We start from the raw sequence: 15654 nt of genomic DNA, 5'->3' as shown, positions 1-15654 counted from the left end.
GGCCTGCACCACAGCCACAGCAACACCAGATGCGAGCGGAGTCTGCAACCTACACCACAGCTCCCGGCAACACCGGATCCTTAACCCGCTGATCGAGGCCAGGGATCGAATCCGCAACCTCATGGTTCCTAGTCGGATTCGTTTCTGCTGTGGGAACTCCTATATTAGTTTTTCATTCATCTAGTCCTACTACGTTATTTTTCAAAATGGAATCTAAGGACCTATTTCATGATTTCATAATTTGTTCTCCAGAAAACAAGAGAACGATTAAGTTAGGTGTATGCCTGACTCTCTTCCCAATTGCCAGCCAAATCTTGGGCTTTCTAGAACTGCTCTCATTCACCTATAAGGAAATTTCTGATTCAAGATAAGAGCTGTCAGGTTGTCCGGGACAGAACCAGCTCCCTCGAGATGGAAAAAAGAGGAGCAGCCCACACCACTGCTGAAACTGGAAGGAGATGCCAGGGGGTGGTGGGTGTGAGTCCTGATTCCAAGCGGAAGCTTTGTCGTGTGACCTTGAGCAAGTCATTTAACCCACTGGAAGCTCTGTCTCCCCGGCCATGAAAATGCGCCTTGTGACAAATACTGCACGAGGCCCTTGTGCGGGTATCGCGTGATTAAAACGAGTACCTGAGGTGCCTAGAACAGCGCCCTTTCACTTGGCTAATACAGATACTTTTTTTTTTCATGCCCACGACATGCAGAAGTTCCCAGGCCAGGGACTGAATCCACACCACGGCAGTGACCTGAGCTACAGCAGTGACAGTGCTGGATCTTTAACTGCCAGGCGACCAAACGCCTACTTTGCTATGAGATGAGGAAGATGCCTGTGTCACCCGTATAAACCCTCTGGCCTCCCTCGGCCTACGAACTACCTACTGCTTGAGACGAGTTTTTCCTTTTGGTCCTCTCATCCTGTGACTTCACCCGCAGCACAGAGCAGGGGTGGGGGACGGCTGGAAAAGCCAGGGCACTCCTTCAACTGTCCCCTTCGCCTCTGATTTTCCCGAAAATGCGGGAAAAACGCTTCTTTGGAAGCTTTGCTGTGATGCAAATCCCACGCTTTCTGTTTGTGATGAAATACGCCACAGAGAAAATATCCCTACAACACGGCCCCAAATCCCGGACCTCACTGACAGCATCTCCGTGGGGAGAAGCACCCTGACCTCCTTACAGGGCCCCCCAACATTCTCCTCCTGGGTAGTCTTCCTGTGTTGGATTTAGAAGTGTGGCGCTCTTTTCTAGGGTGGGGAGAATGGAAAGTTAACTGTGACGGCATGAGAATAAAAATTCCCCAGAGGGCATATGTCAGCTTCATCTTAAGTCAGGTCTCTGGCGGGCCCCCCAGCTTTGCTCGACAGAATTTTTTTTCAACACTCCTGACTACACCGACCACCTGCATCGTGGTCACGTGCTGTGGCCCCCTGTCCTGGAAATCAGAACACCCAGAGGCCCGGGAATATGCGTTTTAACAAGCTGCCGGGCAGCTCTTCCACACAGTGACATGGAGAAGCACCGCTAAAAGAGAGAACAAAATAAGGAAATTCACAAATCAGCATTTTCTAAAAGAGGGTAAAAGATAGAAGAATGAACGCCCTACCAAAACCAGTTAGTCTGATGGTAACTTTCCATTAGTCGGCTAACAGCTACCACGCATGCCATCAAAGCGTCAACCAAATTCACACGTGATCATGCAAAAGGCAACTGTTATTTTTTTAAATTAATAGTTGTGGATAGTTTTCTACTGAGTCAGAAGACAGAGCACCTTCAAGGCCATTAGACACGAGACACAAAATAAGAAAGGCGACGTCAAAGCTTTTAAGTGCAGTACTTGATATGCTCAGCTTAGTGGGTCTTTTTTGGCCGCACCCACTGCATGCGGAAGTTCCTGGGCCAGGGATTGAACTCGCACCACAGCAGTGACCTGAGCTGCTGCAGCGACAACACCAGGTCCTTAACCCACTACACCACCAGGGAACTCCTCAATTTAGTTTTAAAGTGGAGAACAGCAGCCCCATAAGGAGGCTGAGAGGACAAGTGTCAATGCCCTGTTAATTATCATCTCAAGGGTAAAAATATATCTTAAAAATAGGAATTTGCTAAATAATGTTTCAATGAATGAAGTACAAAAATCTTTTTTTTTTTTTTTTTTTTGGTTTTTAGGACTGCACTTGCGGCATATGGAGGTTCTCAGGCTAGGGGTCAAATCGGAGCTACAGCTGTCAGCCTACACCACAGCCATGCAGGATCCAAGATGTGTCTTCGACCTACAACACAGCTCATGGAAATGCTGGATCCTTAACCCACTGAGTGAGGCCAGGGATCGAACCCTCAACCTCATGGTTCCTAGTCAGATTTATTTCCACTGCGCCATGGCGGGAACTCCCAAAACCCTTAAAAAAAAAGGTCCTTCAAGTGAACAAGTGTAAAATCTGCTAAAATAATTTCAGTTGAGTCACTTTGATGCTGAGGGTGATGAATGCTGGTGAGATGAAATGTTTCTTTTTTTTAGTGTAATTTAAGTCTACAGGTCTTTGGAAAGCGTGAAGTGCAGAAACTCTTCTAGACCGATGTCAGGAGGGAAATTCTGAATTAAAATCTAAAGGCTTTGTTTTTTTGTTACCGGAACGAGAGTCTTTCTCAAAGCTTCTTTCTGGCCAAAGAGCCAGATGGGGCATTTAATTTGTATGGATACAGATTAGAAAATAATAAAATTTTCATTAGATAAAAAGACCTTAAATTTAATCTTTTAGAGGAAATGCAGAGGCTTTGGGAATTCTCGATCCGATCCGAGTTCCTGGAAAGAAGACACCCTCTTTTGCATCTGGTGTCCGCAGCTGCTGGCCCAGCGCCTGGCACATGGTGGGGCTCACAGACCACGAGCTGAATGCGGTGTTCAAGCACGGATGCCTGGGTTCCAGAGCCTCCCTGAGGAAGAAGAGAGCTCATGCGGGCGGATGCACCTGCCCTCTGGCCCTCAGTCCTCAGGTAAGGACTGGCAGATGGCCTGTGTGTCTTCAAAACAAGATGTGCTTGGCTTTTTAGACAAAGACCCATGAGATTAGTGGAAACGCCAGAGGTTATCTGCCACACGACACTATCAGAATCACGCCACGAAGTCTACCCAACCGTCTCACCCAGGCGTAGGGGCCCCCGAACTCCACGTCGGGCTGCGACTGTCAGAGTGAGCATGGGAGAGAAAAACAACAGAAGAGAGTTGCCAAAAAGCAATTAAAACACACCAGCAACATAAAACATAAAACAGGCAATCTAGAACATCTTAACAAAACTACTTTTTTTTTTTTTCCTGATTTTTGGGCTGCACCCACAGCATATGGAAGTTCCCAGGCTAGGGGTCAAATCAGAGTTGCAGGTGCCATCGTGCCCCACAGCCACAGCAACCTGGGATCCGAGCTGCATCTTCGACCTATACCACAGATCATGGCAACGCCGGATCCTTAACCCCTTGAGTGGGGCCAGGGACTGAACCCGAATCCTCATGGATATCAGTCAGGTTCATTACCACTGAGCCACAAGGGGAACTCTGAGAGTTATTTCTTTAGACCAAGAGCACCACGGGCAAGGGCAGGGCATGGAAGCACCAGGCTAACTAGGAAAACCCATCCACTGCTGACTTTCCGCCCTCTCCGCCCTCTGACTTAGCATCCTGATTGTGGACCTTCTCTATGAGATGTTACATCCTAAAGCAAACAGGTTTGATAGCTTGGCAAAGAGTGGTATCCAGCCCAGAAATTTAGCTCATTTCAGATTAAAATCACTGAAAATGAAATAAATGCTATAAACACCCAAACGGCCACTAACAGTACAATAGTTTTAAGCTTTCTGGGGTCGGGAAACCCTCTGAGAATCTTAAGAAAGTGACAGATTATTTTTCTAGAAACATGCAAATAACTGCCAGATGCTGAATACAGTGTCGAGAAGCATCACAGACTGAAAATGCTATTGGATAGAAAGATTTGGACTCAGCCGCTCTCCTCTGCTTGCTTGAGCTTGAATTAACCAGGTTCCGCTCTCCCTGAATTTCCATCAGAGGCTCCCTGCTCACCGCCGGCCTCCCTAGGGTTGAGCCCAGCGGTCGCGTGAGTCCTGTGTTCTCGTGACCGGCTCCCTCCTCCTTGAGAAAGCATCTTCTCCCTTTGCTTTCAGGGACCCAGCCTTCCAGGCCTGCTCCATGGCGTGGTTTCTGTCCCCCATCTACAGATTCTGCAAACTGAGTCTGGTGTTTACCATGTTTTGGTCACGTGAGTCTTACTTCCTCTTGGTATATGAGGAAGTGACAGCTATTCGGCTAAGGAGAAAGTTTCAAAGAGCAAGGGAGCTCTTTAACTGACTTCACCTTCCAACTGTAACTTTCTGGCAAAATCACTGTGGGTCTGCCTTTGGCACTGCAAGGACAAGGACGATGGCTTATCAGCAAGGCCACAACGTAGAGCTGTCCTTGTGGTATCTGTGGGGTTTGGTTCCAGGACCCGCACAGACACTGGAATCTGCAGATGCTCAGGTCCCTTAGATAAACTGAGGAGGTATTTGCATATGACCTACGAACACACCTGTGTGCTCTGTCATCTCTGAATGACTTATAACACCTACTACAATGCAAATGCTATGTAAATAGTTCTAGATATGATGTAAATGCTATGTGAATAGTTGCAGGTGTAGCAGATTCAAGTTTTGTTTTTTTGGAACTTTCTGGAATCCCGCCCCCCTGAACACTTTCAATCTCTGGTTGGTTGAACCACGTGGAACCCAGGGATACAGAAGGCTGACTGCATCACCTTGAGAGTGTATTGGTATAAACAGGCAAATTAAAGGCACATTTAGTGTGCAGAGAGACATGCAGTGCTAGCGGTGACATGACATGATTTCATCATGAAGTCTTGTGATTGAAAACGAGCCTTTCCGTCTATACGGTCCTTCATTAAAACGGAGAGGCTGGAAAGGAATCACTACCAGCAGGGAGCTGCAGCTTTAACCCTGTGGTGAAAGAAACTGACGCGCTCAGGTTACTGACTTCAAGAACTAAGTAAAACACGGTTTCTCTGCTTCACTTCCCAAAGCATGCACTTTTTTTTTCTTCAAGTTTTCAAGTATAATTAGGAAGATTTTTGGAATGTTTAAGGAAAAAAGTGTATTTGTGTTTATCAACCATCAGGCTGTCGGTGATGCAGAAATTTCAGCATAGCTGATGAAAGGAACGGCTTCTGGTGGGGACCGGCCCCTTTCGGGATGGATCCAGGGCTTCGGCTTCCACCAGACAGCCTACGGCAGCTTTCAAGGAGCCACACAAAACGCCACTGAGTCATGGTAACTTTAACTTGTAGTGACTTTAGCTGGGATTCCAATTTGATGGGGAGCACGGGCTTCCAGGAGGACAGAAGCTGCCTTCATGTTTCATGGGGACATTCTGCGATGTGGCCCAAAGGGACACAACGAGGACTCCCGTTCTGGGCAGAAGGAACAGAACTGCTACGTGTATCAACAATCTCTGCACCCCACGAGGAAACATCCCACCACTGAGCAGATTTTAAATAAGCATCTCGTCAGTTAGATGCTGACTCTAAGGCTGCAGGCATAAGGAACTCGCACGCTCCACGCAGGGTGGACAGAGGGGACCACGCAAACTCAGCCGTGCCCGGTTACTGACCCTCAGGCTCCCGCGGCTACCCACGGACATGCGCTCGTCTTCATCCGAAGCCTGGTGAAAGAAAGGATGAAAACAGCCGTGAGGAGAGGAGGTGACAAACACGGAGACACCAGAGCCAGCTCTCAGGCCAAGCGGCTGACCCGACGCACAGCAGGTGCGCAGATCAGGCCCCTCGGGAAACCCTGGGGGACCGGAGCCTGCGTCTCCCCCAAATGCCTCTGTTTACAGAGGGCTGTTTCAAGTTAATTTCACTAACGTGGTGTTTACCTCGCTGGTATCCTACAAATACACAGCTTAATGCATATTACCCTGCAAATTATTCCTGGGTGTCCGGGAGCCAAAAAAAGGCATGAACACTCATGAATATATTAATACTCGGACCTTTTTCACACACTCTCCCCTCACCAAAGTTAGGTCAAAACACTAATAGCTGAGCCCCCAATCTTCGTTTAGGCAATAGTGTAAGTGCTGATGAATTTCTTGTAAGTAGCACTGAGATACGGATGTAGATACAGCTCCATGGACAGACACACAGACAGATGGATGGAGAGATCAGGCATGGGTCGGAGCCACGAAAACGGCAAGCCAGACTTCAGCCAAACGCCTCGGTGATGAGGGCACACGATACTGACCGATGTGTTTCTTCTGGATCTGCGGGAGTAGCGCTCACTGTCTTCCTACCAAAGCAACGGAGGAGACGTACAGAGAGGTTAGAGGCAGAGGAGAAGCAGCCCCGGCCCGACCGGGTCACAGAGCACTATTTCTGATAGAAACAGCAGACAAATACTCTTTTGGCTTTTGCTTAAAGACTTCAATTAAGCCACTGAGGGCAAACGTTTTCTTATAAAGGGGCGGGTACCTTCAGCACATGAAGAGCTGACATGTCTCATTCTGGCTTTAGAGCCAGGATGTGTTTGCTGGGGAGAAGCTGGGACTTCATGTTTTAAATCTAATCTGGTTCATTTGAACCCAGCGACTTTTCTTCTCACATTCAAAACCTTACTCATCTCTCTTCGGGAAGCAGAAGAGAACTCGTTTCCGTAAGAGATGCATAGGGTGCCACTGCCTCTATTTTCTAAGACTCCCCGTCTGGACCGCTCAGAAGCTGGCACGCAGCTTGTAATCAGCCTTGCTCACCGTTACAATCACCCCATGCTCTTGCTTTCTCGGTGGCATCGAAAACTCTGACACATTTTGTACCTGGGTCGTAAGATTTGATAAAAATGCATCATGGTTCACACGCCCAGAGGGTGAAGTTAAACAGTTCTTAAAGAGAGGAACCGTATCCTCTTGATATTTCAACAACTATCTTCTGTTATCCCCAGGTCTGTAACATGTTAGGAGGTAATTTTATATTTCTTCAGATCATTTAACGTATAAGGGACATTGAATGGGGCCTTTCCATACAGGCCAGGTTCTCAAATGCAGTAAGGATGTGATGACACTCATGAGGCCTTGTCAGCAAGGTGACAAGGACTGGGGGTGGGGGGCGCCCCTGGCAGATGAATTACTGGGAGGAGGAGTGAGGCCAGGGGGCCGCTCTCGAACCCCCTCTTCTAGAGCCTCCCGTCCCTCAGCAGCATCTGACTTGATTTAAGAAGACAGAGAGGCTGTGCCAGAGAACAGGGTGAGAAGGTGAAGGAATTTTCTCACCAAGAGCAGTGGTGTCTCAGGCACTGCAGACTGGGTGAGGGGTGGCTGAAGATCCCAGCGGCGGTGACCAGGCAGGGCAGCCGCCTGCAGTCCCGAGTGAGAGACTGGAGCATAATGGCTCCCTGGGGGTTCCACCTAGATATGGCTAGACCCGGGGGTGGCGGGTCCCCGGGAAAGTCCTCATGCCTGGGGGCCGTTGCCCACCCCCACCCAGAGTCCACCACAGAGGAGATGGGGGTGGAAGCACCCCCCCCTCCCCCGCCACCTCCACCCCAAACGCTGGCCTGGGGACTCCAGGTGTCAGGTGCTACCCAGTGGACTGAACAGAGGCCTGGCCAGGACTGGTTCTAACCCAGTTTCATGTGGGATGTAAACAACCAGGCCAGATGCAAAAGTCCCAGAAGCAGATCTGGCAGGATTAAATTAGGTGCAGCAGGACTCGGGCTACGTAATTAACGGGCGGAAGAATCAAATCATAAACCATTTAAGCTTCTTAAAATCATATTCGAGGCCTACCATCCATTGCTCGATGTCACCCCATTTCGAATCCAGCCCATAGTATTTCTACAGACAGAAGGGAGAGAACATTAGGCAAGAAGTGAACGGTAACTGCGTGAGACACGGCTCCGACATGCAGGTCCAAATTGCTGCCCGGGCTGCACGCTGCAGGCCACATGCCAAGGCAAAGCAGGGAAGCACGAGACCCCAGCAAGAGACCCCATGCCCCCCAGTACAAGAGAGCCCAGGGCAAAGCATTCCTGGGGTGAGGGGGCGTCCTCCCTAGAGACCAGGAATTCAAACAGCCCAGCAGCATTTCAAGTCCCTCTGCAAAGCTGGTCATGCCTTCAGAGCCAAGGAGAGCAGGAAAAAACACTATTTAAGAGAAGCGGAGGCCGAGAGCCACTCCTGTGTTGCTGCGACAGGAACGCCAAAACCTGGGGAAAGGAGGAGAGATGGCGTGACGGCCCCTAGACTCCGGTCCTTGCTCGGCTCCGGGTACCTTTGCTAAACGGGGGCCATGAGCATCTCTGTGCAGTGGAGGCTGTTCTGGTACGCCAGGGATGGCAGCACGGTCAGACAGCCTGCTGCTGCGGAAGAGGTCCTGCTTACAGGCAAGGAAAATGACGCCTGGAGTTTGCTTTCGCTCGCACCTCTGTTTTTGTCTTGCCCTCCAAACTGCGATGCGACAGCATCAAAAACGCAGACTCAGAATGGCTACTCCTGGTACTAAATATAGCCATTCCCAATTTAGGTGGGAACCCAGGAGGAGTCTCAAATGATGGGGCTTTGCTTTTCCCCGCACTTTTCTCTCCATTTCCAATAAGAAAGTCAAAAAACCAACCAAACCTCCGTCATGTAACAGAGGTGTGATTTTCCTCTTACACGTTAAAAGCTGATAATTAGAATTAAAAAACCCTGGATGCTGGACAAACAGGACACTTTTTGAAATGGTTTGACAATTACCAAAACATGCTGCTCCTATGTTTGGTTTAGTTTCCATGTACTTTGAAGGGCGGCCAGATTTAAAACATAGGGCTCTTCCTTGGCCCTGAGCCTCTGTCTCTCTCTCTTTTGGCTGTGCCCATAGCATGCAGCCGTTTCCGGGCCAGGGATCGAACCAGCACCACAACAGTAACAACACCAGATCCTTAACCCTGGAGCCACCAGGGAACTCCTCGCTCATTTTTAAAAGACGCTTGAGCAAAATGGCTGCTTTATTTAATAAGGACAGCTACAAACAGGTAATAGGTTTTAATTATGCTGTTGAGCTGGAGTGACACTTGTGCTAGCTTTTTTTTTTTTTTTTTTTATGAGTGGTTTGCCATTCTTTTGTTTAAATCTTAAAATTTTATGGAACTTACCCCTTTCTCTTAAAGGTGGGGTGAGCAGAAAATCGGAAGAAGAAAGCCAGGGGGAAGAAGTTAATAACGCTTTCAAATTCCAACCCACACAAAATTCGAAGAGCCCAAGTACCTAAGCCGCATCTTTTTCTGTAAGTTCCTTTCCTTAGACTATAAATTGAGAAAAGGGATCAACGCAAACACTTCCCAAAGTCATGTTTTAACATTAGTTTAAGTGAAATGTTAACAACAGCATAGGGCTACTTTGCGTTCAATTACTGCTATCCCCACTCTGTCAGATTCCAAATATATAAAACTGGATGCCACCAACCTTCCTTTATCTCGTGGCTTCATCAGCAAGATAGAAAGACAATTTGTTTTTTTATTTGATTTTATTTATTTGTTTTTGTCTTTTGTCTTTTTAGGGCCACACCCGCAGCATACAGAAGTTTGTAACCACTGAGCCATGACGGGAACTCCTGTTTTTTTGTTTTGTTTTGTTTTTGTTTTTGTTTTTTAAAGGAGGGGGGCCTATATAAATTGAAAAAAAAGTAAATTCTGAAAGAAGTCTGTATTCTGCACTTTTCTATGTCCCTATTTTCCTTCTTGGCCAATTCTATGCTGTATCAAATTCTATCTATTGCTCTTTTTTAGGATAAAAATAAGACCCAATGTTTCGAATCTTGCACAGAGTTCACAGGTGGCCTTACAAACAGAGGCTGTAACTCCAGCTACATTTCCAGGCCATTTCCTGGAGGGAGGATGCCCCTGGAAACAGTAAGTGCCAGTGGTCCTGGTGTCAGCTCAGCAGCAAGAGCACAGGCGATCCGGGAAGCGTACAGTGCCGCCTATGTAAACTGCTGTGATTAGCCGGTGAGTCATGCAGAGGGAAGCAAGAAGCAGACAGGCACCGACGATGCTTGACTTTCAGAAACAGCTTTGATTCAGCAGAAGAGAGACCACGATGAAGACAGCCGCCAAGGGGCTGGCAGAGAGCTTGCTGACCCCTTCTCCTTTTCCTGAGGCTTAGTGACAAGGAAAGCCTTCTCTACCCTGGACACATCTTTACTGTCGAGACGGGTACCTGCTTTTCCACGGGGCTTCCTGCGCTCCCTCTAGTTGTACTTTGTACACAAATGACTATTCTTAGTGAATTAGTCACATGAAAATAATCTCGATCCAGCACCAGATGGGAACGAAGCAAAATGGACATGACCAGGTAAGAGTCCCTGGTCTAGGTTTTAGGCAATCATATCCTCCTCTGCTGGTCAGAGTGACAGTTCCCAACCTTGTCTTCTACCTGTGACATTCTTTTTTTCTTTTTTAAACATCCTTTTTTTTTGTTTGCTTTTTTGTTTTGTTTTGTTTTGTTTTTGCCTGTGCCTACAGCATGCAGAAATTCCCAGGCCGGGGACTGAACCCACGCCACAGCAGTGACAATGCCAGGTCCTTAACCTGACAAGCCACCAGGGAACTCCTTGCCTGTGAAATTCTTACCCATACTTTCTAAGTGTGGTTTGGAACGCTGGCTTCAATGTACATACCTAAGTGGACTCCGCAAAAACTGAGATTCTGACACCTACTTAATGGGTTTCCTGACACTTTGGGGGGCAGTAGTTATGCAGAGTGAGGGGGGCAGGAAGGAAAGGCAGTTTGGAAGTGTAGCTGGTAAAAGGAACCTGATGACAGGATGTTAACGTACTGACTGATACAGGGTGTGTGAGGGGCCTGTGTCACCCCGTTCTGATTTTCTAAGAAGCCCCAAGAAGAGAAATACACTCCATCTTTATCTGTAGACTACATACATTTGCAAAAAAACTACTATCGGTGTCATGAGCGACAACAATTCATTTATGGAGAAACTCCCTGTCTATACTTTCTGTAAATTCTCAGGGAACCAGGTCTTCCCCCTGCGTTATTGCTGGATCAGGAGTCACTAACTTGGTTGGTTCTCTGTTTTCTGTATCCAGCCTGCTCAGGACATTTATTCTAAACCTCAGCTGCTTCTCCAAAATACTAGGAAACAGAGATGCATGTTAGCACTCTGAACACTGGGAATCAAAGGCAGGTTTGTTTTAAGCTATGGGGTTGTACTATTATATCATCATTTTCTTTTTTTACTCAGTTTTTAAATCAGTATATCATACTCAATGTTTGGTAATATGATTGATCTTTTAAACATTCTCGAGAAACATTATATGAAAGGATAATCTTTCCCTTTAAATATTTGACTTCAAAAGGTTTTTCTTTTGTCTTAGAGTTCATTTTTTTCTTAAAGAAATAAATTTCTAATTTATCGAAAAAAACAGAGATGAGAAAAGCATTCCGTACACAGAAAACAGTGCTGATGGCTGCTTTTCGTGGGGGCAGAAGTAAGGACATCAGTAATAAACGATATCAATAAAGCACTAAATGAAGCAGTAAGAACTTCGATACGTTTTCAATCAAAGATGTTATTTCTGAAAGGTGGCCAGACTCTCGACAAAGGGGAGAAGAGAGCATGCAGATTAGAAAACAAAGAAGCAAGAGCTTACCTTTTGAACCTGATAGATCTACAGAGAAAGGCAAAAGAAATTGGGAAAGAAATGCAGAGTCCGGTTACAGGAGTAGAAGCATCAGAAAAAAAAGCTTCCCTAAGTACCTAGAACTATGAGTAGAGGCCACACTGAAAACAAGAAGGTGCAGTGGTTAAACGCGGGTACCTCCACATGCGTCTACAAGAATCCCGCTACTAACGATTCGAATGCGGAAGTTTGCATAACCTGTTACCGTTCACGGGAAAAAGAACTTCATCTTCAACTTAAAATTTCTTTCCACAGTGATGATCGTTTAACAAAAAAAGCACAGAAATCTAATTGGAAAGTCAACAGGTCAAATTCACAAAGAGTGAAGGAATATGCTTTCATAGTCTGATTCATGCAGATATAAACCGAATACCAGGACAATTCTAGCCAGAGTGATCACTAGAATATAACTGAAAAAAATTTTTTAAAACCTTATTATCATGACTTGACATATCGGTTTGCTCTAGAGGTTTCTCCTAGTTTTGTTTTGATTTGTTTTATGGCTGCACACATGGCATATGGAAGTTCCTGGGCCGGGGATCGAACCGGTTCCTCTGTAGCGCCCCAAGCCGCTGCAGTCGGATTCTTACCTCACTGCACCAAGCGGAAGCTCCTCTCCTAGTGTTATAGTTCTCCCTAGGTACGACTGAGACGTCTACTCCATTCATTCACTCATTCATTCATTCAACAAAACTTGTGCCGAGTCGGGCATTGTCCAAGGCACCTTGCTGTCACCACTATGAGACTTGGTGAGCACAGACTAATATATCCAACACGGGACTATATTAAACACGGGGCCACCACCAGAAATGTTTGTCAGGTCCACAGCAATGACGGGGACGCGCCCTGGTCATCCTATCACCTGGTCATCGCACCACCGTCTTTTTCCACCTGTGTAGATTCTCGTACCAACTACCAGGTTCCCCAAGAGTATCTATGTATCCTCCCTAATAAAGCCACTCAGAGGGAGCTCATAACCCTGCCCTCTCCAGAATGGGTCTTTTCACCCGTGAGGGTGGCGAGAACCAACTGCGCTGGCTGGGCTTTGGGCCACGAGGGAGGGCTGGCTGCCCCGGCGGTCTGGAGGGACCTACAGCCAGCTCTCGGCTGTGTCCTCAGGGTCTGCGGGGCTTGAGGACAGGTCTACACTCCCAGCACTCGTGACCCTGGGCTCCCCTCAGTGTGCCCTGTCCACGCTGGCCCTGGAGGGTCTCCAGCACGAGTGTGGCTTCAACTACAACCCACCTCCCAAGCCCTCCACTGGTGTCACCAGCTACCCGCTCTCCTGAGCCGCCCGGGATGGTCACTGCTCTCCCGGCATCCACAGGCCCCAGCTGCCTGCCACCGAGCTGCCCTCCTGGTCGGGGAAACGTGTGGCCCTGCTCAGGAGCACCTGCGGAGAGGTGGGATGGCTTGCCATCACGTGGAGGGAGGGATGGCGTTTCTCCGTTTTTACACCGAAATACCAACCCTCCTAGTCAAACACTGGTCTTCCAAGGCACAGTCATTACCACTTAACAACTTAAAATGCCAGAGCCTCACGCTATCAGGTTGTATAACTCTAGATTGTGGCACTCGTTCTAATAAGACGCAGGCCCGGAGATGTGACACGCACAGGGGAACCCAAGGGCCGCTGTCTGCACACGGTCCGCAAACCTGCCACCTCATCTGCCTCCTCTCCCTACACTCGCACCCGGGGGCAGCGATGGGCATCCCCCGCCCCCACCCTGGCTTGGGTCACATCCAGAACCAGCTGGAGGAACCGCTGCTGCTTCCAGGCTTCTGTAACCCTCGCCTGGTCTGTTTACATTACGCGCCTGCAATCAGCACCGAGGGAAAAACTTGTTTTTCAAGGTGCGCTTCCCCCGGGAGACTGAAGGCTGTGCGCGTCCCGCCCCGCCCCGCCCCCTCTGGCCAACTTGAACCCCAGGGTTTACACACTGACTCTGCCCTTTGTGTTCATGGTTGATTATACGCTTGGATTCAAGGCAGAGGGTGTGCTAGGAAGATTACAAGCTCTGCAGCCTTTTCAAGTTCCAGATTTGAGTCTCGGCCCGGCCGCTTTCTCAGCTTCTGGGAAAACTGCGTCATCTAAGGTCTGTTCCCGTCACCTGTCACTAAAACCCTTCTCACCGACCGTGACAGTGCCCAGGCCCAGCGCTGCCACAGGCCAGGGGCCCCGGGAGGTTCCTGCCGACACCCGCCCCCCTTAGTCCTCTGACTATTAATAAAATATACATGAATTTTATATTAAACCGTTCTTCTTCTTCTTCCTCTTCTCTTTTTCCTGTTTTTTAGCGCACCCCTGGCACATGGAAGTTCCCAGGCTAGCAGGGGTTGAATTGGAGCTGCAGCTGCCGGCCTACACCACAGCCACAGCAACACAGGATCCAAGCCACATCTGCGACCTACGTCACAGCTCACGGCAACACCGGATCCTTAATCCACTGAGCGAGGCCAGGGATGGAACCTGCTTCCTCATGGATACTAGTTGGGTTCATTAGCTCTGAGCCATATCCGGAACTCCTATACTAAACCTTGCAAACCCTTTTTTTGAGGAAGCAGACCTAAACTTTACATGGCAATGCTCTCCTGTCCCCAAAATGCTAAATTAAAAAAAAATTGAAGTACAGTTGATTTACAATATTGTGTTAATTTCTGCTGTATGGAAAGTGATTTGGTTATACGTATATAATTTTTTTTTTTTTTTGGCCATGCCCCCAGCATGTGGAAGTTCCTGGATCAGGGGTCAAATGTGAGCCACAGCAGTGACAACCCCAAATCCTTAACCACTGGGCCACCAGGGGACTCCTTTTCTACATTCTCTTCCATGATGATTTATCACAGGACATGAGTACAGTTCCCTGTGCTGTAGGGTAGAATTTTGTTGTTTATCGATTCTTCATACAATAGTTTGCATCTGTTAACTCCAAACTCCCAATCCATGCCCCGAAGTCGCAACCACAAGTCTGTTCTCCATGCCAAAGAAGCTAAAGTGTTAAGAGCAAAACTGTCTTTGTACGAGTCAGTGCTTCAGGGCTAAGAGATGCATACAAACCACAGGGCAGATCCAGGGCCTCTCCTCCATCCTCCAGCCCTTCCACGACCTGGCTTTCATCTCCTGTGATGCCTTCCTGCCCATCCTGGCTTCCCCCACTCGCAGCTCCTTCATTCAGCAGCTGCGCTGGCCATGCTGACTGGAGTTAGTTTCTCTGCTTTTCCTCCCTGACACACAGGGGGTCCGCCACCCAGGATGTCCTTCGGTGCCCAAATAATTCACAGCGTGGTGCTGGCCCACCAGGCACATGGCCTGACTCCCAGAAAGCAGCACGTTCAGCCGAGAAGGCGCCTTCCCTGTCCCCTGCCTGTCCCTGAGCTCACAGCAGGGAGGGTGCACACACGCAGGTGGCTCACAAAGAGCACATGGAAAAGGTGATGTTGCCATAAGCAGAAGGAAAAGACAACTTACAGAGTGGAAGGAAATATCTGCAAGTGACGAGACAGATAAGAGCTTAATTTCCAAAATATACAACAGCTCATACAACACAACTACGACAAAAACCACCCTATTGAAAAATGGGCAGAACACCTAAATAGTTTCTCCAAAGAAGAAAGACAAATGGCCAACAGGCACAGGAAAAATGCTCAGAGCCACCAGTTATTAGAGAAATGCAAGTCAAAACTACAAGGAGGTACCACCTCCTCATAACAAGTCTGCCAATAACAAACGCTGGAGAGGGAGTGGAGAAAGGGAACCCTCCTGCACTGCTGATGGGGACACACGCTGGTGCAACCACTGTGGAAAACAGCGTGGAGGTTCCTCCGAAAACGAAGGGTAGAGCTACCATATGATGCAGCCGTGCCGCTCCTGGGCGTAGATTCATACAAAACTCTAATTCAAAAAGATGCATGCGCCCTTCTGTTCACAGCA

General features: G+C 48.1%; 1 protein-coding gene across 46 annotated transcripts in view; it reads right to left on the bottom strand.

Moving 5' to 3' along the window:
• The window catches only part of LRRFIP1 (LRR binding FLII interacting protein 1), a 156122-nt gene that overhangs the window by 53079 nt on the left and 87389 nt on the right, over window positions 1-15654 (bottom strand). For 17 of the 46 annotated variants that reach the window (XM_021075506.1, XM_021075504.1, XM_021075473.1 and 14 more), the window contains exons 3-7: window positions 11694-11711; window positions 7835-7882; window positions 6298-6342; window positions 5666-5716; window positions 3138-3176 (exon numbers count right to left, since the gene is read on the bottom strand). The exons of 12 other annotated variants lie outside the window; for them this stretch is intronic. In XM_021075506.1, the coding sequence (XP_020931165.1) occupies window positions 3138-3176; window positions 5666-5716; window positions 6298-6342; window positions 7835-7882; window positions 11694-11711 (201 nt within the window). The remainder of the gene's footprint in view (window positions 1-3137; window positions 3177-5665; window positions 5717-6297; window positions 6343-7834; window positions 7883-11693; window positions 11712-15654) is intronic. 17 more of the 46 variants (XM_021075486.1, XM_021075492.1, XM_021075489.1 and 14 more) reach the window with 5 other exon arrangements.

The sequence above is a fragment of the Sus scrofa genome, chromosome 15 (assembly GCF_000003025.6).
Source record: "Sus scrofa isolate TJ Tabasco breed Duroc chromosome 15, Sscrofa11.1, whole genome shotgun sequence".
Lineage (NCBI taxonomy): Eukaryota > Metazoa > Chordata > Mammalia > Artiodactyla > Suidae > Sus > Sus scrofa.
The sequence above is the reverse complement of the archived record's forward strand: the minus strand, read 5'-3'. Positions and strand labels throughout refer to the sequence as shown.